The 25,305-nt window shown below is 40.3% G+C and overlaps 1 protein-coding gene across 6 annotated transcripts in view; it reads left to right on the plus strand.

Annotated features, from left to right (window-relative positions):
• LOC143935577 (ATP-dependent RNA helicase DHX58-like) overlaps positions 1–25,305 on the plus strand; it is a 103,720-nt gene that overhangs the window by 64,395 nt on the left and 14,020 nt on the right. For all 6 annotated transcript variants that reach the window (XM_077459551.1, XM_077459555.1, XM_077459554.1 and 3 more), the window contains 2 exons: positions 18,692–18,879; positions 22,861–22,954. In XM_077459551.1, the coding sequence (XP_077315677.1) occupies positions 18,692–18,879; positions 22,861–22,954 (282 nt within the window). The remainder of the gene's footprint in view (positions 1–18,691; positions 18,880–22,860; positions 22,955–25,305) is intronic.

Here is a 25,305-nt window from a genome sequence, read left to right on the forward strand (position 1 = left end):
AAAGAATTTTATCTTAACTGTTTTTTGGCAAATTTTTCATCTTATTTATTTTAAATTTACTTCTATTTTTTATTCATTTTTTAATACAATTTCTAGGACACCCAGTGTGGATTAGTAATGAGTATTTTCTACATATGCTATTATTTGCACTATAAAGTATAATGCAAGTTAATATGCAATATCAAGTTTAGTAATATGTCATTATTGTTTATCCACTTCAGAACACCTGCATCTATATTACGATATATTTTTTTACACCACTAGGGGTCTCCCTCGGTATCAAAGAAAGCCACAGTCTTGTTATAAATAGAGTACCATAGGGGTATATGTCAGTACAAAGCAGCGAAAGTTTCGTCAGTGTAACGAATTTCAATGTACAGACACTAAGCAAATTAGGATCATAATATAAATACATCTGACAGCCGTCAGTATGCAGAAACAAAAAGGGACCATGACAAAATGGCGGCGATCGGTGTCTTAATTTAAATAAAAGTAAGGGTTACAGGAAAATGGCGGTGGCAGCCACAATATAAACTAAGGAGGAATGTCAGCCAGTCAGAAATCCCAGAAGAAGTCACCAGGTCTGTGACGAAACCGGTAGGAATCTGACTGTCTGACGAAAAGTTTGTTAGCTTGGAGAGGAGGAATAGGAGAGTCCGCACGCCGCACACACCGGGGCTGCAGATCTGGGGTATAGGTTTTTTCCTATCCTCCCTCACCGCTACAAATACTACATGGGTGTTTTTACCTATGGAAATGTGAATTGAATGTACATTATGTTTATGTACTTACAAACATCCGACTTACAAACGACTCCTACTTACAAACAGAGGGAGACAACAGGAAGTGAGAGGAAATCTACCCCTAGGAAGAGAAATTCGCTCCATTAAGAGTTAAAATGGGAAAAAGGTGTCTCCACTGATGATTTATCACCAGTCCATGTTTCCCTAAGAATCCACAATTTTCCAAATCCAATTGTCATTGGGACAGAAAGTGAGGTGAAATCTTCTGAACAGGGGCACAGACAGCAAAACAAGTGTTTTAGGGGTGATTTTTTGGTTGAAGCTTCACTTAAAAAAATTACCTGTTCCGACTTACAAACAGATTCAACTTAAGAACAAACCTACAGACCCTAACTTGTTTGTAACCCGGGGACCCCCTGTACAGCAATGTTTGATGCCACTTATAAGTTATCACTCATCTTAGGCTGCCATACATTAATGTGCATTCCAGCAAACAAGCTCCAAAGCTTCCCCTTCAGTCTTGCACGGTTGTACTCTGTAGGGTCCTGTACTGAATTTGTTTACTCCAATTTCACTACAAATTGTGAACTTCTCACATTGTGCATTATAAGCTGCAGCAAGTCAGATAGAGCCCACCTCATTTCCTGGCTGAAGGACATGTTGCATCTGGCCCTTACCTTCCCAGCCTAACTGTCCCTGGTCCCCTAATTTAAGTCACTGAATTTCAGTTCTTTCAGTCAGGGAAGCTCAGAACCATAGACTGGTCTGTGTACAAATACAGCCTACCTTTGAACACCCACTCCTCCAGATCAAGACATTTAAATACTTGCATAACTTCTAAAAGCTAGCTCACTGCTTGCACCAGAGCTGAGGGCTCGAGAGGAATACTGAAGCAGGATGCTGTGATATTGTCAGGAAGCTATGAACAGCACCCTGCTGGTTCCTCCTACAAGCTATGATCTGAGTGCATTGCACAGGGATCTGGGGATGGCATCACTGGGCCTAGAATAAGGTATTAATAAAAAAAGAAAGTTTTTCGTTTTTTTTTTAAATGTCAGTAGGCACATCAATGCAGGGGTAAAGAGGAGTCAAGGAAGACAAAACTATAAACAGATTAAACTTCAGCTTCAAAAGATGGTGCTGTGTGCTATCAGTACCCTGGTTTTCATGTGGCAAGAAGTCTGTTCTGACAGATTGCCATCTGCATGGTGATGAGTGACAAATCTATAGTAAAAGTGTGTGCGTTGCAGAATTGGCATCTAGGTCTCACACCCACCCTTGAGCAATGCTTGTATTCCTAGCACCAGGTCCAGGTCCTAATGATCTCCAGCATTTGTTCTTGAGAGAACTCTTAGTTACAAGTTCTTGTGCCTCTGGAGACCCTTACAACCCTAATTACCTGTAACTGTGTTCCCTGTGTACTCCAAAAAGCTTCCAGCATACCTGTGTGTCCAGGGTACTCCTGTTGAGTTCTCAGTGTCTATGCACTCCTGTCTTCCAGTTCTCCCAGAATCTCTCCCAACAACTCAACTCCCAAGGACACTCACACTCCAGTGTACATGTGTTCGCAGAACCCCAGTTCTGCAATTAATGCACACACCTGTGTACCTGTGTTATCGGAAAACTCCAGTACTGCAAGAGCCTCTCACACTTGAGTTCTTATGTTTCCAAGAGAGTTTTCCTCTATGAGTGAGTTTCTTGTTCCTGTGACTCAAGGACCTCAGTACCAAAAGAGACTCCTGCACCAATGTGCATCCTGTAATTCCAGCACCCCAGTGTTCCAGCGACTTTCTTCTGTGTTCCTAAGGTGACCATCTCTCCAACCTTCCCTGTGCCTCTGGTAACCTCACTACTGTCTGTGTCAGTTGCTGTCAGTACAGGTGTCTCTGATGGCTGCAACCTGGATGCTGTCCTGTGGCAAAGTCCATTACCCCTTGGGAGGTGTACTGTTGATTCCCAGATGGCTCCTCAGACTGTGTGTGTATATACAATGCACAAACCTAGTCAATATGAGTTCAAAAAAGACAAAAATTAATATATAAACTCCACATCAATATTGAAATATAGAAATTAATAAATGTCCATGTGTATTCAGTGCCAATCATGGTTATCTGTAATATTCAGCACTTTATTTTCCTTACATCAGACTGGAAAGGATTAAAATAGCCTCTTAACAGATAGGATGGATCTCAAGTTATAGGGATCAAACACGCCTGTTACCCAAGTAACCACCTACAATACCCTCCTCTATCAGCTCAGCTGTGAAACCTTTTTTCCATAGTGATGATCACTCCACCAAGGATTTCACCAACAATATCCAAACGATTCCTGCTCCAACGATAAATGTAGTCAATGTTCTCCAGCATATATATAGTACATATAAGATTCAAAAAGGGAGAAACTTCATGGTGCAGTAGAAAACCGATGTTTTATTTCCAGCTGTCATTGCAAATCCAAATGAACACAGCTGCAGGAATTCCCTGCAGGCTGAAACGTGGTGACTACTGCTCTACCCGACACGTTTCCCTGTAAGAAGCATCGACTGGGAACAAAGCATTTCAATTTTTGAGTTGCTGCACCTATCAATGTTTCTTATGCCCCGTACACACGAGAGGACTTATGTCCGACAGACTTCCAAAGGAGTTCCGCCGGAGTTCTGACAGACTTTTCGGCCGAACGGACTTGGCCACACACGATCACACTAAACTCCGACGGATTCGAACGTGATGACGTACGACCCGACTCGAATAAGGAAGTTCATAGCCAGTAGCCAATAGCTGCCCTAGCGTCGGTTTTAGTCCGTCGGAGTAGCATACACACGAGCGGATTTTTCGAAGGGGACCGGGTCCGGCGGAGTTCCGTCGGGAAAATTTGAAGCATGCTTCATTTCTAAAGTCCGTCAGACTTTTGCGAAGCTAAAGTCCGTTGCAGCCCACACACGATCGGATAGTCTGACGGACTCGGTCTGACGGACTTTGGATGTTGAAAAGTCCGCTCGTGTGTACGGGGCATTACTCATTTTATACACAGATTATATCAATTCGTTTTCACTAGACATGTGCAGAGTGAAATATTTTGTTTCGGAATTTCGTTTTCATCCGAAAAATACATTTATTTAGTTACTCCCAAAATTAGTTTTTATTTATTTAGTTTTTCGTTCAAAAATTGCATTCGTCTGAAAATCCACATGAATTACGGTCAAATCTATCTTTGAAGGCTTATGGTGTCTGTCGAATGTATAAAGCAGATTAGACGGAGCTGCTAAACTCTATATAGCCTATAGGCGGAGCATTTGACTCCGGAAATGTACGATTGCAGCGTCGTACAGTTTTGATGCTCCTGTCGAATATTATTATAAACGTGTGTGTTTTTCGTTGCTTTGTCGAATATCCGTCGTTCATGTTGAATGAATAGTCTGTCTCATAGTGTCAGGTGTCAGTGAGTGACTGATAATAACGAATATGGCGGCAACCCATTGTGAGAGCGACATGGAGGCATTGGAGGACGTTCCTGGGCCATCTACAAGTTTTTCTGTATATATATTATATACTCGTTCAAACAGAAACTGGTGGACTAATGATAGCGATCACTGATCAGACAGGTAACAAGATTGTATAATAATAAAGCCCCCCCCCCCCCCCCCCCACAACACAGGCAGCCTCTGAGGCTATCACAACAACACTAGCAGCAACACTAGTATCACTATAAGGTTCTCACACTAAGGCCCCTTTCACACATGCGGATGATATGTCCGTATTTCATCCATCCGTTTGCGGATGAAATACGGACATCCATTCATCCCTATGGGATAGCGGGTGTCTGCGGATGAGCATCCGCAGACACCCGCTATTGTCCGCCTCCGCAAATGTCCGATTCTGCAGACGGAGGAAAATCCTATTTTTTCTGTCCGTCTGCAGAGCGGATCGGATGGACACGGACACACGGTCCGTGCTCGTCCGATCCCCATAGAGGAGAGCGGAGAGCTGACAGGGCGGTCCCCGCACAGTGTGCGGAGACCGCCCTGTCCGCAGCCGGCTCAGCGGGGACAACGGAGCGATCCCCGCTGAGCGAGCGGATCATCACGGGGCGGATCATTACTGATCCGCCCCGTGTGAAAGGGGCCTAACACAATAGCAGCAGATTATTAGGAAAAAGCTAAGTTGAACTGTAGCTTGCTTCACTATTGTTTTGCTGCTGTGCTTATGTTTAATAATAATTTGGGTTCTCTGACAAGTGACAATTCAAACGGACCAGCTAAGATTGACTGTCTTCTGAAATGATTCAGTGTATGTGTCTCTCTCTGCTAGCAATCGTAAGTGAAAGTAAGTTGGCTTATACGTGTGTACTTAGTTCTAGCTATTTTACTGTTCCTCCTCTTTGGTTACAATCGGCCAATAACATTCATCATCATCATTATTTTTATTTTACTCCCCCCACCCAATTCCAGAATCTTTTCTCTCTGTCGAATCTTTTCTCTCTATGTCGAATATTTTCTCTCTGTTGAATATTTTCTCTATATAACCACTTAACGACCGCCGCATGCCATTGTACGTCATCACAATGGCATGTACAGGCACAAGCACGTACATGTACGTGCTTGCCTTCCAGTTGGTGGGGGGTCCGATCGGACCCCCTCCCGCTGGATGCGGCGGTCCGTTTCGCTTCAGGAGCGATCCGGGATGAGGGGATGGCCGTTGGTTTCTGGCCATCCCCTCTCAATCGCTCCTGGCGAATGAGAAGCTTCCTCCCACTGTGTATTGTATACACAGGCAGGGAGGAAGTGATGTCATTCTCCTCGGGGCGGTCTTTTTGACCGGACTACGAGGAGAAGACTAAAAGTAAGTGCACCAAACACTACACTGACACTAACTAACACACAGGCACACAAACTCCCCCCCCCCCCCAGTCACAGTGTCACTGATTGCAGTGATCATTTATTTACTGATCACTGCATTCAGTGTCAGTTGTAAAAGTAAAAAGTGTCAGGGCAGTTAGTGTTAGGTCCAGGGTAGCCCCCTACCACCCCCCAATAAAGATTTAACCCCCTGATTGCCCTTAGAGTTAACCCTTTCACCCCCTTTTGCCAGTGTCACTAAGCAATCGTTTTTCTGATCGCTGCATTAGTGTCACTGGTGCCGCTAAGTAGCTAGTTATTTTTTTAGGTTCACCGCCAGGTTTTTATAGCACTAGGTACCCCGATATACTACCCAATAATGGTTTTAACCCCCTGATTGCCCCTAATTAACCCTTTCACCCCCTTTTGCCAGTGTCACTAAGCGATCATTTTTCTGATCGCTGCACTAGTGTCGCTAGGTAGCTAGTTATTTTTTTAGGTTCACCGCCAGGTTTTTATAGCACTAGGTACCCCGATATACTACCCAATAATGGTTTTAACCCCCGATTGTCCCTAGTTAACCCTTTCACCCCCCTTTGCCAGTGTCACTAAGCGATCATTTTTCTGATCGCTGCATTAGTGTCGCTAGGTAGCTAGTTATTTTTTTAGATTCACCGCCAGGTTTTTATAGCGCTAGGTACTCCGATATGTTACCCAATAACGGTTTTAACCCCCTGATTGCCCCTAGTTAACCCTTTCACCCCCTTTTGCCAGTGTCACTAAGCGATCATTTTTCTGATCGCTGCATTAGTGTCGCTAGGTAGCTAGTTATTTTTTTAGGTTCACCGCCAGGTTTTTATAGCGCTAGGTACCCCGATATACTACCCAATAATGGTTTTAACCCCCTGATTGCCCCTAGTTAACCCTTTCACCCTCTTTTTGCCAGTGTCACTATGCGATAATTTTTCTGATCGCTGCATTAGTGTTGCTAGGTAATGTGTAAAATGGACCCTCGCGCCACTATGTGCTAGACGTGAAATAAATCTACGTGCATAACAAAGTATAATGTAACAATCTGTGGAATAACAAAAGTGCAAGTGCTACTAAATGAAACAGAAAATGCAGCGGGACAAAATAGTAAACACAAACTATCACTTGAATAATTAAAAAAGAGTCCTGCGCAAATAATGCCACAAAAAATAAATAATGTATAAAAATGTGAAGAAAACAAGAGTCAATGTAAATATTTCAAAAATAAACACACCAATAGTGTAAGTGTGTAGTGAAAAAGCACTGGAAAAAGAACAGGACCAAATGTTCCAAAAGATCAGGCTCCCAGAACTCTCACCTCAGAGATGGAACAATAAGGCAAAAGAAAGTAATTCCAATGGACTTCTCCTTCACTTCTCTGTGCACAATCATCAAATGGCATAAACTTCTACCACTAGAGGGCCGATTCAATCTCTTATGAGTAATGCTGCAGCATATGTATCCTCGTGGTATGAAACTTAAAGAAAACACAGAGGGGTAGGGGGAAGGGAGAGAGAAAGGGGACTCCAATAGTGTAGTGGTTTCCAAAACTGAATAAATTTATTTAAGAGAAAGCAAATGGACTCTCACATTTAAAAAGAAAATATCAAACAGAAAGAGATCTGGCGTGTACAGCCAGTCTTACGCTCGTTCCGGTATTCCTACGGCCACTCCCTACGCGTTACGTCACCACGTGACTTCTTCATGGGGATGACGCTAGACCGTTCGTAACGTACTTATATACGAGAAAACCGGAAACGATCGGACCGGAAACGTCCGAACGACCATTTTGAAAGAGGTAAAAAGCGTCCGAACGACCATTTTGGAAGAGGTAAAAACAAACATGTTGGCCGGATGTAGAAACTCCGCCATCTTGCTCCTCCAAAATGATGAAAGGGAAGTGTATGTACACCACCATTTTAGACCGGAAATGATTCTTCGGCCATTTTAATACAATATGGTGTACAGAAAAATATGCATTCTCCCTTTAAAGAGCAAAAAGGATCCGAACAAAATATAAAATCCGAACGAAATATAAATACTACAAAATATAAAGCCTAAAAATCGAAAAGTAATAAAATTGAAAAATAATTGAAAAATAATAATATATATCCAGTAATTTATATTAAGATCATCAAAAAATTATATAAAAACCGCAATAGACATGAATGTATAAATAACATAATATACAAAATAGGAATATATAAACCATGTGGATAAGGAATAAAATATCCTAGGGATTTAAAATATTCCGTCACTGTATAGAAAATGTATATATATAATATAAATAGCGGCAATAGATAAAATATTTAAAAATATTATTTAAAAAATATAAAAAATATATGTAAAAATAGTAGATATAGTCAAATATAACTCAGACTGTTCACCAATTAAAGTGCCAAAAAATAATGGCATACCGGAAATAGAGCAAGACTTTACATAAAATATCCTATCATAATAAAAATGTATACAGTATAATGCATAAAAAATTTAAAAATTGTTTAAAAAACAGTTAAGATCAAAATCAACATTTAAACCATCAGGATAAAAAGATCTCATAGTAAAAATCCACCTAGATTCCTTCTGACTGATGGTTCTAATTTTATGGCTACCCCTCCATGAAGGATTAAATCTTTCAATACCCCAGAATTCTAAATGGGAAGGGTCCCTATTGTGAACTTGATCGAAATGTCTGGAGACACTGTGTTGTGGAAAGCCCTTTATGATATTCTGTATATGTTCTTTTAGTCTTACTTTAAGTGCTCTTTTTGTTCTTCCAATGTATTGTAATTTACAACTACATTGTAAACAATATACCACGCCTTCTGTATGGCATCCAATAAAATCACGTATCTTATGTGTTTCTCCGGTAATAGTACTAGTAAAATCAGATCTTTTATTCTGAAATTTCTTGGCATGTCGACATGTGAAGCAATTCTTGCAAGGATAAAAGCCTTTTCCAGTAAAAAAAGTAAAATCTCTTTTAGGGGGTGGATCAACCACGGATTTGGCTATAATATCTCTCAACGTGGGAGCCCTTTTAAAAATAATATTAGGTTTTTGCGGCAAGAGTTTGCCCAGATCTTTATCTTTCTTCAATATGTGCCAATGTCGACTTAACAGACGGGAGATTTCTTTGTGTTGTACATTATAATCCAATATAATCGAAGGTACTTCTGGATTACTTTTACTTTTGTTCTTACTGTTGTTTTCAAGCATCTTGAACCTATCCATACTTTTAACATGTTCAATTTCTTTTCTTATAAAGGCGTCATCATATCCTTTTTCTTTGAATCTGGTAGCAATTAAATCAGCTTGTTCTAGATAATCATCAATTTTGCTACAGTTTCTTCTAATTCGAACCAATTGTCCTTTGGGTATATTAAACAACCATGGCTTAAAGTGGCAGCTGTTGATGGAAATATAACTATTAGCATCAACGTTTTTAAAATGCGTTTTCGTGATAATCTTATTTTTATCCAGGGAAATATCTAAGTCGAGAAAATTAATTCTATTATTGTGTATTTTCCATTCTAAATGGATGTTTTTGTCATTCACATTTAGTTTTGTTAAATATTTCTCTAGAGCATCTTGGTTACCATTCCATACTATGATGATGTCATCAATATACCTTTGATAAAAAGTTAGCTCTGCTGGTGTGTTATTGTATATGGCATCTTCTTCCCAATAGGCCATAAATGCATTTGCAACACTGGGCGCAAATTTAGCGCCCATAGCTATCCCTATAACCTGTCTATAATAAGTTTGATTATGCCAGAAAAAATTGTGTTTTAGGCAAAAATCCAAACATTTGATCAGGAACTTCCGTTGTTGGCAGCTTAATGTAGTGAAGGTTCTCAAAAGCCATTTAATAGCAGAACATGCTTCATGATGTGCAACAATAGTATATAAGGAAGAGACATCTGCGGTGGCAAGCAAAGTTCTTCCTTCTAAAACAGTCACAGTTTCTAGTAATTGAAGTGTGTGTTTTGTATCTTTAAGGTATGCTTTAGTCTTCTGTATGGCTGGTTGAATAAAAAAATCTAGATATTCTCCCAATCTGGAAGTGAGAGAATCGATGCTATTCACGATCGGTCTGCCGGGTGGGTTATCTCTATTTTTATGTATCTTTGGAATCATATATATAATAGGTACTCTGCATGATTCAGGAAGAAGATATTTGCTTTCTCTTTTACTTAAACTAGCTTTCTTACTTCCTAAATGAATTAACTGTTCCAATTCCTTTTTATATTTCGTGGTAGGATTACCCAAAAGTTTGGTATATGTATTGCTGTCTTGTAATTGCCGATCCATCTCATCTAAGTAGGATTTTTTTGATTGTATAACGACTGCGCCTCCCTTGTCAGCCGGCCGAACAACAATATCTTTTCTTTGTGTCAATGTTTTAATACCTTTTCTAATGTATCCTGGATCGGAAACTTTTTTGATCTTCATGGTATATATATCATCCAACACGAGTTTTTTGAAAACTTCGACATGTTGATTACCACTGACTTGTGGGTTAAACACTGAATTATTGCGTAAAGTGCTAAATTGTGCAGGATTAGGTTCATTTGCTGTAATAGTATTGGATTTAATAGGATTATTCATAATGTACTTTTTGATGTTGATTTTTCTAATGTATTTTTGGATGCCAATGTACGTGTCAAATTTGTTCAAATTTTTTGTGGGGGCAAATTTGAGACCTTTATCAAGAACGGCTAGTTCTTCTGGGGAAATGGGAGTATCGCTCAAATTGATAACTCCTTCTCCAATCATTCTCTTTTTCGTTTGGATTCTCTTTCCCGCTCTGCAGCCTCTCTTCGTTCTGGGCTGTTCCGTATTCTTTCGTTTTCTGTTCTTCTTATGGGGGAGTGATACGGTTCCTGTGGCGGTCTTCTTCCCGGCGAATCCCTCCTCCAATGTGTCTCCTGAGGTCTCCTTGGGGAGTAGTCTCTCCTGTCCCGATCTAAAAAATGATGATGATCTTGTGTATCTCGAGGATACTGATGATACGAGTGCTCATAGTGGTTTTGTTCCGGGTAATTTCTGATGGGTTCATATCGGTTAGACGTTGGTATGGGGCTTCTATCCCTTCTTCCTTGATAGTCATTTTGATATGAAGGCCTTTCATTATTTCTTTGGTGCCAGTTATTATAATAAGGTTTCTTAAATTTTTTAAAAGGTTTTTTCCACCCTTTTTTAGGGGTCTGTTGTGTGTAATTTCCCCCATATGCATGGTTGTCATATGGGACTGGGGTGGCATATTGGTTATTATACGATGAATCATGTCTTCTCGGCGTCTCAGGATAACCCCTGTTATAATGTGTAACAGGTGGTTTCTCTGTTCCAAATCTACCATTATGTTTTTCCCATATAAGATCATTGGCAACATGAGAAGATGTGGGATCTTGTATTCTTACTTCTCTTTCTGGAGTAGATTGTGTAGACTCCGGAATAATTGGTTCCAGTTTACTTTGCCATTTAAATATTTTATTGGCTTTATAATCTGTAGTATCACGGTGATATAATAACCAATATGCCACCCCAGTCCCATATGACAACCATGCATATGGGGGAAATTACACACAACAGACCCCTAAAAAAGGGTGGAAAAAACCTTTTAAAAAATTTAAGAAACCTTATTATAATAACTGGCACCAAAGAAATAATGGAAGGCCTTCATATCAAAATGACTATCAAGGAAGAAGGGATAGAAGCCCCATACCAACGTCTAACCGATATGAACCCATCAGAAATTACCCGGAACAAAACCACTATGAGCACTCGTATCATCAGTATCCTCGAGATACACAAGATCATCATCATTTTTTAGATCGGGACAGGAGAGACTACTCCCCAAGGAGACCTCAGGAGACACATTGGAGGAGGGATTCGCCGGGAAGAAGACCGCCACAGGAACCGTATCACTCCCCCATAAGAAGAACAGGAAACGAAAGAATACGGAACAGCCCAGAACGAAGAGAGGCTGCAGAGCGGGAAAGAGAATCCAAACGAAAAAGAGAATGATTGGAGAAGGAGTTATCAATTTGAGCGATACTCCCATTTCCCCAGAAGAACTAGCCGTTCTTGATAAAGGTCTCAAATTTGCCCCCACAAAAAATTTGAACAAATTTGACACGTACATTGGCATCCAAAAATACATTAGAAAAATCAACATCAAAAAGTACATTATGAATAATCCTATTAAATCCAATACTATTACAGCAAATGAACCTACTCCTGCACAATTTAGCACTTTACGCAATAATTCAGTGTTTAACCCACAAGTCAGTGGTAATCAACATGTCGAAGTTTTCAAAAAACTCGTGTTGGATGATATATATACCATGAAGATCAAAAAAGTTTCCGATCCAGGATACATTAGAAAAGGTATTAAAACATTGACACAAAGAAAAGATATTGTTGTTCGGCCGGCTGACAAGGGAGGCGCAGTCGTTATACAATCAAAAAAATCCTACTTAGATGAGATGGATCGGCAATTACAAGACAGCAATACATATACCAAACTTTTGGGTAATCCTACCACGAAATATAAAAAGGAATTGGAACAGTTAATTCATTTAGGAAGTAAGAAAGCTAGTTTAAGTAAAAGAGAAAGCAAATATCTTCTTCCTGAATCATGCAGAGTACCTATTATATATATGATTCCAAAGATACATAAAAATAGAGATAACCCACCCGGCAGACCGATCGTGAATAGCATCGATTCTCTCACTTCCAGATTGGGAGAATATCTAGATTTTTTTATTCAACCAGCCATACAGAAGACTAAAGCATACCTTAAAGATACAAAACACACACTTCAATTACTAGAAACTGTGACTGTTTTAGAAGGAAGAACTTTGCTTGCCACCGCAGATGTCTCTTCCTTATATACTATTGTTGCACATCATGAAGCATGTTCTGCTATTAAATGGCTTTTGAGAACCTTCACTACATTAAGCTGCCAACAACGGAAGTTCCTGATCAAATGTTTGGATTTTTGCCTAAAACACAATTTTTTCTGGCATAATCAAACTTATTATAGACAGGTTATAGGGATAGCTATGGGCGCTAAATTTGCGCCCAGTGTTGCAAATGCATTTATGGCCTATTGGGAAGAAGATGCCATATACAATAACACACCAGCAGAGCTAACTTTTTATCAAAGGTATATTGATGACATCATCATAGTATGGAATGGTAACCAAGATGCTCTAGAGAAATATTTAACAAAACTAAATGTGAATGACAAAAACATCCATTTAGAATGGAAAATACACAATAATAGAATTAATTTTCTCGACTTAGATATTTCCCTGGATAAAAATAAGATTATCACGAAAACGCATTTTAAAAACGTTGATGCTAATAGTTATATTTCCATCAACAGCTGCCACTTTAAGCCATGGTTGTTTAATATACCCAAAGGACAATTGGTTCGAATTAGAAGAAACTGTAGCAAAATTGATGATTATCTAGAACAAGCTGATTTAATTGCTACCAGATTCAAAGAAAAAGGATATGATGACGCCTTTATAAGAAAAGAAATTGAACATGTTAAAAGTATGGATAGGTTCAAGATGCTTGAAAACAACAGTAAGAACAAAAGTAAAAGTAATCCAGAAGTACCTTCGATTATATTGGATTATAATGTACAACACAAAGAAATCTCCCGTCTGTTAAGTTGACATTGGCACATATTGAAGAAAGATAAAGATCTGGGCAAACTCTTGCCGCAAAAACCTAATATTATTTTTAAAAGGGCTCCCACGTTGAGAGATATTATAGCCAAATCCGTGGTTGATCCACCCCCTAAAAGAGATTTTACTTTTTTTACTGGAAAAGGCTTTTATCCTTGCAAGAATTGCTTCACATGTCGACATGCCAAGAAATTTCAGAATAAAAGATCTGATTTTACTAGTACTATTACCGGAGAAACACATAAGATACGTGATTTTATTGGATGCCATACAGAAGGCGTGGTATATTGTTTACAATGTAGTTGTAAATTACAATACATTGGAAGAACAAAAAGAGCACTTAAAGTAAGACTAAAAGAACATATACAGAATATCATAAAGGGCTTTCCACAACACAGTGTCTCCAGACATTTCGATCAAGTTCACAATAGGGACCCTTCCCATTTAGAATTCTGGGGTATTGAAAGATTTAATCCTTCATGGAGGGGTAGCCATAAAATTAGAACCATCAGTCAGAAGGAATCTAGGTGGATTTTTACTATGAGATCTTTTTATCCTGATGGTTTAAATGTTGATTTTGATCTTAACTGTTTTTTAAACAATTTTTAAATTTTTTATGCATTATACTGTATACATTTTTATTATGATAGGATATTTTATGTAAAGTCTTGCTCTATTTCCGGTATGCCATTATTTTTTGGCACTTTAATTGGTGAACAGTCTGAGTTATATTTGACTATATCTACTATTTTTACATATATTTTTTATATTTTTTAAATAATATTTTTAAATATTTTATCTATTGCCGCTATTTATATTATATATATATACATTTTCTATACAGTGACGGAATATTTTAAATCCCTAGGATATTTTATTCCTTATCCACATGATTTATATATTCCTATTTTGTATATTATGTTATTTATACATTCATGTCTATTGCGGTTTTTATATAATTTTTTGATGATCTTAATATAAATTACTGGATATATATTATTATTTTTCAATTATTTTTCAATTTTATTACTTTTCGATTTTTAGGCTTTATATTTTGTAGTATTTATATTTCGTTCGGATTTTATATTTTGTTCGGATCCTTTTTGCTCTTTAAAGGGAGAATGCATATTTTTCTGTACACCATATTGTATTAAAATGGCCGAAGAATCATTTCCGGTCTAAAATGGTGGTGTACATACACTTCCCTTTCATCATTTTGGAGGAGCAAGATGGCGGAGTTTCTACATCCGGCCAACATGTTTGTTTTTACCTCTTCCAAAATGGTCGTTCGGACGCTTTTTACCTCTTTCAAAATGGTCGTTCGGACGTTTCCGGTCCGATCGTTTCCGGTTTTCTCGTATATAAGTACGTTACGAACGGTCTAGCGTCATCCCCATGAAGAAGTCACGTGGTGACGTAACGCGTAGGGAGTGGCCGTAGGAATACCGGAACGAGCGTAAGACTGGCTGTACACGCCAGATCTCTTTCTGTTTGATATTTTCTTTTTAAATGTGAGAGTCCATTTGCTTTCTCTTAAATAAATTTATTCAGTTTTGGAAACCACTACACTATTGGAGTCCCCTTTCTCTCTCCCTTCCCCCTACCCCTCTGTGTTTTCTTTAAGTTTCATACCACGAGGATACATATGCTGCAGCATTACTCATAAGAGATTGAATCGGCCCTCTAGTGGTAGAAGTTTATGCCATTTGATGATTGTGCACAGAGAAGTGAAGGAGAAGTCCATTGGAATTACTTTCTTTTGCCTTATTGTTCCATCTCTGAGGTGAGAGTTCTGGGAGCCTGATCTTTTGGAACATTTGGTCCTGTTCTTTTTCCAGTGCTTTTTCACTACACACTTACACTATTGGTGTGTTTATTTTTGAAGTGTTGCTAGGTAGCTAGTTATTTTTTTAGGTTCACCGCCAGGTTTTTATAGCGCTAGGTACCCCCATATACTACCCAATAATGGTTTTAACCCCCTGATTGCCCCTAGTTAACCCTTTCACCAGCGATCACTGTATAAGTGTCACTGGTGACGCTGGTTAGCCAGTTAGTTATTTAGGTTCCCCGTCAGGTTTTTATATAGCGCCAGGGACCCCCATATACTACCTAATAAAAATTTTAACCCCCTGATTGCCCCTAGTTAACCCTTTCACCAGTGATGACCGTATAAGTGTTACGGGTGACTCTGATTAGTTAGTTAGTTTGCTTTTTACAGCATCAGGGCACTCAACATTTATTACCCAATAAAGGTTTAACCCCCTGATCACCCGGCGGGTGATATCAATTAGGTTTTAGGGTCAGGGTCTGAGTCGCCCCAGGCAGCGCTAGGCTAGTGCCAGTACCGCTAACACCCACGTGCAAAGCATACACCTCCCGTAGTGGTATAGAATCTGAACAGATCAATATCTGATCTGATCAGATCTATACTAGTGTCCCCAGCAGTTTAGGGTTCCAAAAAAAACGCATTGTTAGCGGGATCAGCCCAGATACCTGCGAGCATCTGCGTTTTGCCCCTCCACCCAGCCCACCCAAGTGCAGTATCAATTGATCACTGTCACTTACAAAACACTAAACACATAACTGCAGCGTTCGCAGAGTCAGGCCTGATCCCTGCGATCGCTAACAGTTTTTTTTGGTAGCATTTTATATTTAAATCCGGAAGGCAGTGCTTGGTTTTTGGGGTCCTGTACGTGGCTAGGCTCCCAAAAAGTCCCCCACATGTGGTATCCCCGTACTCGGGAGAAGCAGCAGAATTTATTTTGGGGTGTAATTTGACTTATGCCCATAGCATGTGTGAGCAATATATCATTTAGTGACAACTTTGTGCAAAAAAAAAAAATGTTAATATTCCTGCAACTTGTGGCAAAATATAACATATTTCATGGACTCAACATGCCTCTCAGTAAATAGCTTGGGGTGTTTACTTTCCAAAATTGGGTCATTTGGGGGGGTTTTGTGTTATTTTGGCATTTTATGGCCTTCGAAACTGTGATAGGTAGTAAGGAGTGAAATCAAAAATTTGCACCCTTAGAAACCCTGAAGGCAGTGATTGGTTTTCGGGGTGCCGTACGCAGCTAGACTCCCAAAAAGTCGCACATATGTGGTATCCCCGTACTCAGGAGAAGCAGCAGAATATATTTTGGGGTGCAATTCCACATATACCTATGGCATGTGTGAGCAATATATCATTTAGTGACAACTTTTTGTAAACTTTTTTTTTTGTGTCATTATTCAATCACTTGGGACAAACAAAAATACTCAATGGGCTCAACATGCCCCTCAGCAATTTCCTTGGGGTGTCTACTTTCCAAAATGGGGTCATTTGGGGGGGTTTGTGTTATTTTGGCATTTTATGGCCTTCGAAACTGTGATAGGTAGTGAGGAGTGAAATAAAAAATTTGCACCTTTAGAAATCCTGAAGGCAGTGATTGGATTTCGGGGTGCCGTACGCGGCTAGACTCCCAAAAAGTCCCACATATGTGGTATCCCCGTACTCAGGAGAAGCAGCAGAATATATTTTGGTGTGCAATTCCACATATAACTATGGCATGTGTGAGAAATATATCATTTAGTGACAACTTTTTGTAAATTTTTTTTGGTCCGGGGCTAAAGTGGATAATCTTAGACTAATAGAGGTAAGGTTAGGCACATTCGACCACAGGTTCAATAGACACAGATTGTTATTGTCAGAGTCACGTCGAATCTCCTATTCTATATCGAACTGTTGTAACAACGAAAACAAAAATAAAGCATTTATTTTTGTCGGATCTTTCGTTTTTCGGATTCTGTGCTTTCGTTATCTTTTGTCAAAACGAAAATACCTGAAATTCGGACGAAAATGCATTCGGAGGAAAACGAATGCACATGTCTAGTTTTCACTATTATCTTTTTAGGGTAAGTGCAAGATATTAAAACTTATATATTTATTTATCCTCAGACTCCATGCCTAGGCCCCTTTTTGGGGCTTGCACCCTCACCAATTTTGCAGACAGCACAGAGGGTCTACAACTAAAGCCAAGTGAGGACACATGTGTTAGGCATGTCCCCTGATCTCTTTTGCAACTTTTTTTCAGCCCATTTGATTTCATGCTTATTGTATACTCAAGTGATGGGGGAGAAGGAAATCGGGGACACTGTCTACCACTGGCCACATCTTGCCTTTACAGTGAAAACATCAATGGCCCAGATGTCTTCATAAAGAGGTCAACTCTACACACTGTCATCAAGGGGCTTCTTAAATAATATATAAAAGCTAGCATAAAGTAAAATAATAATTTTAAAAAAAAACTTACATGGTACTTGTTGGGCATCACCACACATGGGTTTAGGAATAATTGTAGAGTCATAATTTTATTGTAAGTTGCCTAGTTGGGATTTTTGCGTTCTTGCAGTTTCTACTTTTTCACAAAAACACACATATATTATATTTATGTTACATAGTTACATAGTTAGTAAGGTTGAATAAAGACATCAGTCCATCCAGTTCAACCTGAGTGAGTGTCTACAATTGTCCCTATCCCTTTACATTGCACACTCACATTGGTCCCTACCCTCAAGGAGCTACAATCCAAGATCCCCAGTTGTATACTAGGGCCAATTTTAGACAGAAGCCAATTAACCTACCTGCATGTCTTTGGAGTGTGGGAGGAAACCAGAGTACCCGGAGGAAACCCACGCAGGCACAGGGAGAACATGCAAACTCCAGGCAGGTAGTGTCGTGGTTGGGATTTGAACCAGTGACCTTTTTTACTGCTAGGCGAGAGTGCTAACCACTACACCACTGTGCCACCCTATGTGTAATTGTTATTTATTAAGCATTTTTATCTTTTATAGTAGTGATTACTGAGATAGTTGTATTAGTATGCATAAATTATGATTTTAAAGGTGTTATTACCAAAATATAATTATGATAAACAGTTCAACTATGATGGGAAATACAGAATGAATGGCATTATATTTTAATTCTGGCTGGGGTTGCAGGGGGTTTTACAAATTTTCAAATCTCCAGTGTGTATGTGATAAACACTAAGGCTCGGGTTCACAATGGAACCGGCTGCGGATCGCACAGGAGCGATGTGCGTCCCTGTTCCCCATTTCAGCCCTAAAACGGAGCCAAAGACGCACAGCGTTTTTGTGCAGTGTGCTCCACAGCCGCAACTGAGATATGTGAACCGGCTCCATAGGGCACCAGTCATATTCTCCCGCTATGCGAATTGGATGCAGAGAAACTCGCATCCAATTGGCATAGGTGTGAACCTGGCCTAAATATGGTCTGTCCATCCTCTGTGCAAAAAGAGAGGTAGTACCAAGCAGTGGTAGGGTTAATGTAGGAGTCAATATTTAACCATATGATACGTTTCTGGTTTCTGCCACAGATTTTGGATCTGCAGTTATCATCTGTCATTGAACGTAAGGTGAAACAAGCTGAGATGGAGCAGAAAAGGAAATTCAATCCTCAAGATGTTCGATTCGACTGCAGGAACTGTGCCACTGCAGTTGGGCACGGGAGTGATTTTCGGGTGGTAGAAGGTGTTCACCATGTCAACATTAATCCTACCTTTAAGTAAGTGTACGTTTCATTCATGGAAAATGGTTGATGGCAAATAGCCTTACCTTGTGTTACATGAAGCATATCTGATTGCTTTTGTGTTTTATGAAAGGGTCATACCACCCAAAAGTGATATTTCAATTAATGCTATTTTCCCACCGCATGCCTTGAAAGATATAAATGTCACTATTTAGCATATACCAGAAACTAAAATATCAGTTTTAGGTGGATTGACCCTGTAGTAAAATGTTTAGTTAGTTTTATTTTTTTTAAATCCATAAAGAGTAATGTCAACAGATTCCAGGGTTGTGGGAAAGAGGCCCTTGTCCCCATCAACGTGAGGACAAGACGCTTTGACATATGGTCCCTCCTGACAAGGTACACCCCCCCTTCCCCAAGTTGAAGACTTGTGACTTGGTATCGTTCCTGGAGGCCACCCAGGCTGCATGCTCAGACAGGGGTCTGGTATGAATCTTTAAGGGGAGGGGGACCTTACACTTTTTTTTTTTTTTTTTACATAATGTTCCCCGTTACAATCCATGGCAGACTCAAAGGTGAGGGGGGGGGGATTTTAGGGGGTCGCTATGCCTTTTTTTCATAGTATCCCCCCCTAAAAGTCATACCAGACCTAAAAGGCCTAGCATGAATTTTGAAGCTGACAGTTGAATGTGCTGAGATAAATCACTGGCTGTTAGAATGGCAGATGTAGCTCCTTAACAACCCGGAGAAAGCTGCCACATTTTGAAGTGGTAATAATACCACTAAATGTTCTGTTTCACACTGCATCTGGAGGCTTCAGACAGTACAGTCCACCGTGCAGAAGTCTCCCTTATAATATTTCCCCTGCTGCTCCAATGCTTTTAGCCTATAATTGTAGGCTATTTTCTCTTTGGGCAAATGTTAATTCTCACAGTCAAATGTTCCTGCAACTACTTTTTTAGGGAATGTTACATTCCCTAGCAAAAGACAACAATGAAACTGTACACACATATTACAAACAGTATGGGTATTATTCGTTACGCTTGCATGAATGTTGAGACATGCAAAGCAAATTTTTCGATAACTAGCTCATCTTTTGACATGATACCATATTTAAGATATCTATTAAAGAAAAACTGTCATGAGTGAATCATTGGGGCTACCATTACTGACAATGCTCTTCTCTGTGCCCTGCCTTTCCAGTAAATTTCAGTAGGACCCGGCAATTTTCATCTCTAACAGACTCCTTTGTCGTTGTACATTGTTTATTAGGGATGGTTCGCACCAGAACATGCAAACAGGCAAAAAAATTGTGCGAACATGCAAACCCTATTAAAATCTATGGGATACGAACATGAAAAATCAAAAGTGCTCATTTTAAAGACGTATATGCAAGTCATTGCCATAAAAAGTGCATGGGGTCCTGCCCCAGGGGACATGTATCAATGCAAAAAAAAAAAATAAATAGGTTTTAAACGTTTTTTCAGGAGCAGTGTATTTAACCACTTGCCTATCAGGCACTTACACCCCTTCCTGCCCAGGCCATTTTTCACTTATGGGCACTGATGAGGTGGGACTGATGACAGGGCACTAATATGCCGCACTTATGGGCACTGATATGTGGCACTGATGGGCGACACTGATGGGCATTGATGGACAGCAGTGATGGGCATTGATGGGCAGCACTGATAGGCAGCACTGATTGACAGCACTGGCTGGCATGGCTAATGGGTACTGATTGGTGGCACTTGTGGGCACTGTATGCTGGCATTGGTGGGCACTGTATTGTGACACTATATTTCTTTATTGTAATCAGGGCACTGATTACATTCCTACATGTCCCCCGTGAGGAAATGTCGCTGATTGGCTCTCCTCATACTCTGTCAGAGTGAGGCGAGGCGATCCGATTACCGGCATCTCGGTGTTAACATGTGACCGGCTGTGATTGTACACAGCCGATCATATGGTTAAAGAGCCTCGGACGCGGCTCTTTACACAGATCGTGGTCACACCGTGTCCTAGCAACAAGGCGCAGCCACGATCAGTGTGCGAGAGTGGCTGTTCAGGGAACAAGAGCCGCACCGCCCCACCGCCATTTGATGGTGGGCGGGTGGCAAGCAGTTAATAATGCTTAAAGTTAAACAATAAAAATATAATAAATATCATGTCTGGGGGGTCCCCTTAATCTGCATCTGGGTGATGTGTTTTACAGTGCAGCAGCAAAATTCAATTTCTAAAACGAAAAAAGTAATTTAAAATTGCAGCTGTAATGTATTGCCGACTACTGGCAATATAGATAGAAATCAATGAAAAAAATCAGCGTGGCTCCCCCCTCAGTCCATACCAGGCTCTTTGGGTCTGGTATGGATTTTAAGGGGAACTCCACAATTAAAAAAATGTAATTGGTGTGGGGGTCCCCCCCAAAATCCATACCAGACCCTTATCTGAGTATGCAGCCTGGAGGACAGGAACCATACAAGGCCACATGCCCTCAACATGGGGAGTGCCATTGGTTGTGGGTTTCTGTGGGCGGGGGGTTTATTGGAATCTGGAAGCCGTCGTTAACAAGGGGCCCCCAAATCCTGCCCTACCCATTCACCCAAAAAAATTCAACAAGTAAAAACCCCAATATACAATTTTTGACAATTCCTTCATTAAAAAAGAAAAAAAAGTGTCCCGCAATGTAAATCGTCAATCACACCACCCGACGAACCCCGAAAAATAGAAAAAAGAAAACGAAAATACTCCGCCTCCATGGGAGGCATCCTGCTGACTGCTGTCTTTTCGTTGTGACAGTTGTTATAAAGGCAAGGGCGGGGCCACCCGCTAATATAACCTGATGACCCAGCCTCCCTCTGATGGCATATGATGTTAGAAGGGGCGGGGTCACTTGGTTACATCACTGGGTGGCCTATATAACAGCTGTCACAGCCAAGAGACATAAGCTGGACACCTCCTATCGAAGCAGAGCTTATTTTTTTTTTATATTTTCCAGGTCCATCAGGTGGCATGATTGAAGATGGATGGACATTGCGGGACACTTTTTTTTTTTTCTTTTTTAATAAAGGTATTGTCAAAAACTGTCTATTTGTGGTTTTTACTTTTTGACACTTTCTTTGGTGAATGGGTAGGGGTACAATGAACCCGATACCCATTCACGTGGGGGGGGGGGGGCTTGGATCTGGGTGCCCCCTTGTTAAAGAGGGCTTCTAGATTTTTATAAACCCCACCAGCAGACCCTTGCAACCACCAGGCCAGGGTTGTAGGGATGAGGCCCTTGTCCCCATCAACATGGTGACAAGATGCTTTGGGGTGAACCCCAAAGCACCCTCCCCGTGTTGAGGGCAAGCGGTCTGGTATGGTTCAGGCTGCATGCTCGGATAAGGGTCTGGTATGGATTTTCGGGCTGGAGGGGCCCATGCCATTTTTTTTATTTTTATTATAGTGTGGTGTTCCACTTAGAATCTATGCAAGACCCAAAGGGCCTGGTATGGACTGGAGGGAGGGGGGACCCATTCCGTTTTTCTCCCTAATTCTGTCATATGGTTCCCCTTACCACTTCAATACACTGTATTATTTACTATACACTGACTGCACTGTGTATGTGTGTGTGTGTATATATATATGTATACAGTATCTCACAAAAGTGAGTAAACACCTCTCTCACATTTTTGTAAATATTCTATTATATCTTTTCATGCGACAACACTGAAGAAATTACACTTTGCTACAATGTAAAGTAGTGAGTGTACAGCTTGTATAATAGTGTAAACTTGCTGTCCCCTCAAAATAACTCAACACACAGCCATTGATGTCTAAACTGCTGCCAACTTGCCTATGCTTATGCAGATGAGATTAAATGAAATGTTGGTATCATCAAGATTATTGGTGGTAAGAAATGGTGGTATGTGCTGCCCCCTCCCAGGCCCCATAGCAGCCAAGCTGTAGTTCTGACCCTGTACATACATGATGCAGGTCCTTCAGCTTATCATTATCTAATTTTATACAAATTTTCAGAGACTATTATGAAGAATACACAGCACCTATTGATCTGGGAAAGAAGATGAAGGATTGGGTCCCTGGAGGAGCCATCAGATGCAAGTTTTGTCAGGTAGTGCTGTATTTGTATGCATTCATCTAACCTGTAATCTGTCTCACAATGAGAAAATGCTAGTTCTGCATTTCATATTTATCTTGTACCTGCCATGTACAGTATGTGCCCATAAATTCCCAGGGTGAATTGCTAGCTCAATTGTTTGTTTTGTATGCTATATTTTGCTCTTAGATAATTGCCAGAAAAAAAGCATGAATAGATGATGATTATTAAATGTATATTATGATACATATTTTATTGTATGGGGGGACAGTACTAAAAACTATATACAACATATTAAAAGAAATATGAGCAGGATATTAGAGAACTAAACAAAAAACTCCCTCAGCGCTCAAGGTAAAACATAGATTGTAGCTTCTGCTATATTAATCACGAAACCTAAAAAATGGAGCCCAAGACAGTCACCAATGGTGAACTGCACTAAGACCCTAGCAGCGCTTTATTATTTTTAAAACTTGAACGTCACTCTATAAGTTTAAATTTGAAATGTAATACAGAATATCAAACTGCACCCAGTAAGAAACCTTATAATATATATAATCAATTTCAAACTGAAAACGTAAATAATATCACATATGCCAGAAACAAAAAAAGTCCATTAATGTTTCAATAGTAGTTCATATTCAGCACAAATCCTGTTAATATAAAGTGCTGTAAATAAAAAAGTGGCAAATGTTGCTAGCAGATCGTTCAGATTCACCTCCTGTGCAAATCCCTATAGGTTATGTACTTACCAGAAAACCCTGGTTTAAAAGCACATCTCATATCACCGGAAGACCGATCGTATCGTTAGCTCTCACGTATAAGGGGGCATCGGATATATCTCATCGGTTGTATAATAGTCACTTTCCCAGAAGGTGTTTTGCACATATAAAGGAATGGAGAAAGTTCCCGATCGAGGAGCTCGACTGACGGAAGGTGCTGGACGACGTAAGCACGATAGCCTGAGTCTTGCTGTAGAGGGTTGGGAAATAAGTTTAGGACTCGGAGGTTGGTCATCCGTTTCAGCTCTTGTGTGGTGGCCTGCAGCTGGGTCAGGTGGTTATCATTCAACATCAGCGTGTGTAACGAGGTTAAATGCTTCAGAGAACCTGTTATATCGCAGAGTTCATTGTGGTCGAGGTGGAGCTCCGACAGACGGAAATTAGTGCTTAAAAAGTTTACCCGGGATATCTTGTTATGATTAAGCCACAAATATTTTAACATGCAAAACCTTGACAGATCTGTGATTTCCCTGAGCCCTTTCCTGCACAGGTAGAGCTCATGTACATCGGAGTCCGTCCTGTAGCCGCACTTCTCTATCTGCTCCTTTATTATCTCCTCCTTCTGCACTCCAGCTGGAGGACTGGGACAGGCTTTGTGTAATGTGGAGTGAAGAAGGAGGAGATAATAAAGGAGCAGATAGAGAAGTGCAGCTACAGGATGGACTCCGATGTACATGAGCTCTACCTGGGCAGAGTAATCTAGAAGCAGGCCTAGGAATAACATTGTTTGGATGTTTTTATTTCATGCAGCCAGTGGCTTGAATGAAAAAAAAATCTCACAGATCCCTGCATCCACCCAAGCAATGTTTATGCAGGGATCTCTCCTGCTGCGCTGTTGTATTCTGACAGCAGGGACTCCCCCCTGTCAGAATACACTAATCAGCACTGCAGGCATTGTCTCCATTGGCTGATTGAATGCTGGATTTCCAACAGGACCGTTTGGCAGAAGCTGGTCTAACGATTGGCTTCTGTTGAACAGACAGGGCTACATGCAGATCGAAATGAGTCTGGTTCTTGCTGAACTGGCCAAATTTCAATACGTGTATGCCCAGTTTTAGAGTGTTGTCTCGTGCAAAGGACTTGGCCAAAAACCATTGTACAAACAGGGCCAGTGGACACTAGTACTAGGCCGCAAAGTGGAGATTAGAAGAGAGAAGTAACGAGAGAGAACAAAAGAAACAAAAATCAAAATGGGGGAAAGAAAGAGGGAGAAGGGTGGGGAGAGGGTGAGACACGAGTAGGCACTTAGCACCTGAAAAGGGGAAACAACTGCAGGGTGTAAGATGCTCATGGAGGAGAATACAATAACATGGCTGGGTGGATTCCTCCATTTGTTGTGTGGATGGGGGAATTTGTGATTTTTGTTTTCGATCAACCTGCTTTGTGATTGAAAAAAATATATACATCTATGTCCAGTTTAAGAAGCTAAAATGTACTTGGAGCAATGAATTAGATCACATATAACAATTAATCGCAAGTAAATAAGCTATAAAGTTTATATTGTACTTCAAGGTAGGTATCACCCTCTACTGAGGGCAAAGCTGGAGCTCTGTACATGGGGAATGATGTACAAACTATGGAGCC

This window comes from Lithobates pipiens, unplaced genomic scaffold, assembly GCF_037356315.1.
Source record: "Lithobates pipiens isolate NorthernLeopardFrog02 unplaced genomic scaffold, aLitPip1_a1.2 Scaffold_28, whole genome shotgun sequence".
NCBI classification, from domain to species: Eukaryota; Metazoa; Chordata; class Amphibia; order Anura; family Ranidae; genus Lithobates; species Lithobates pipiens.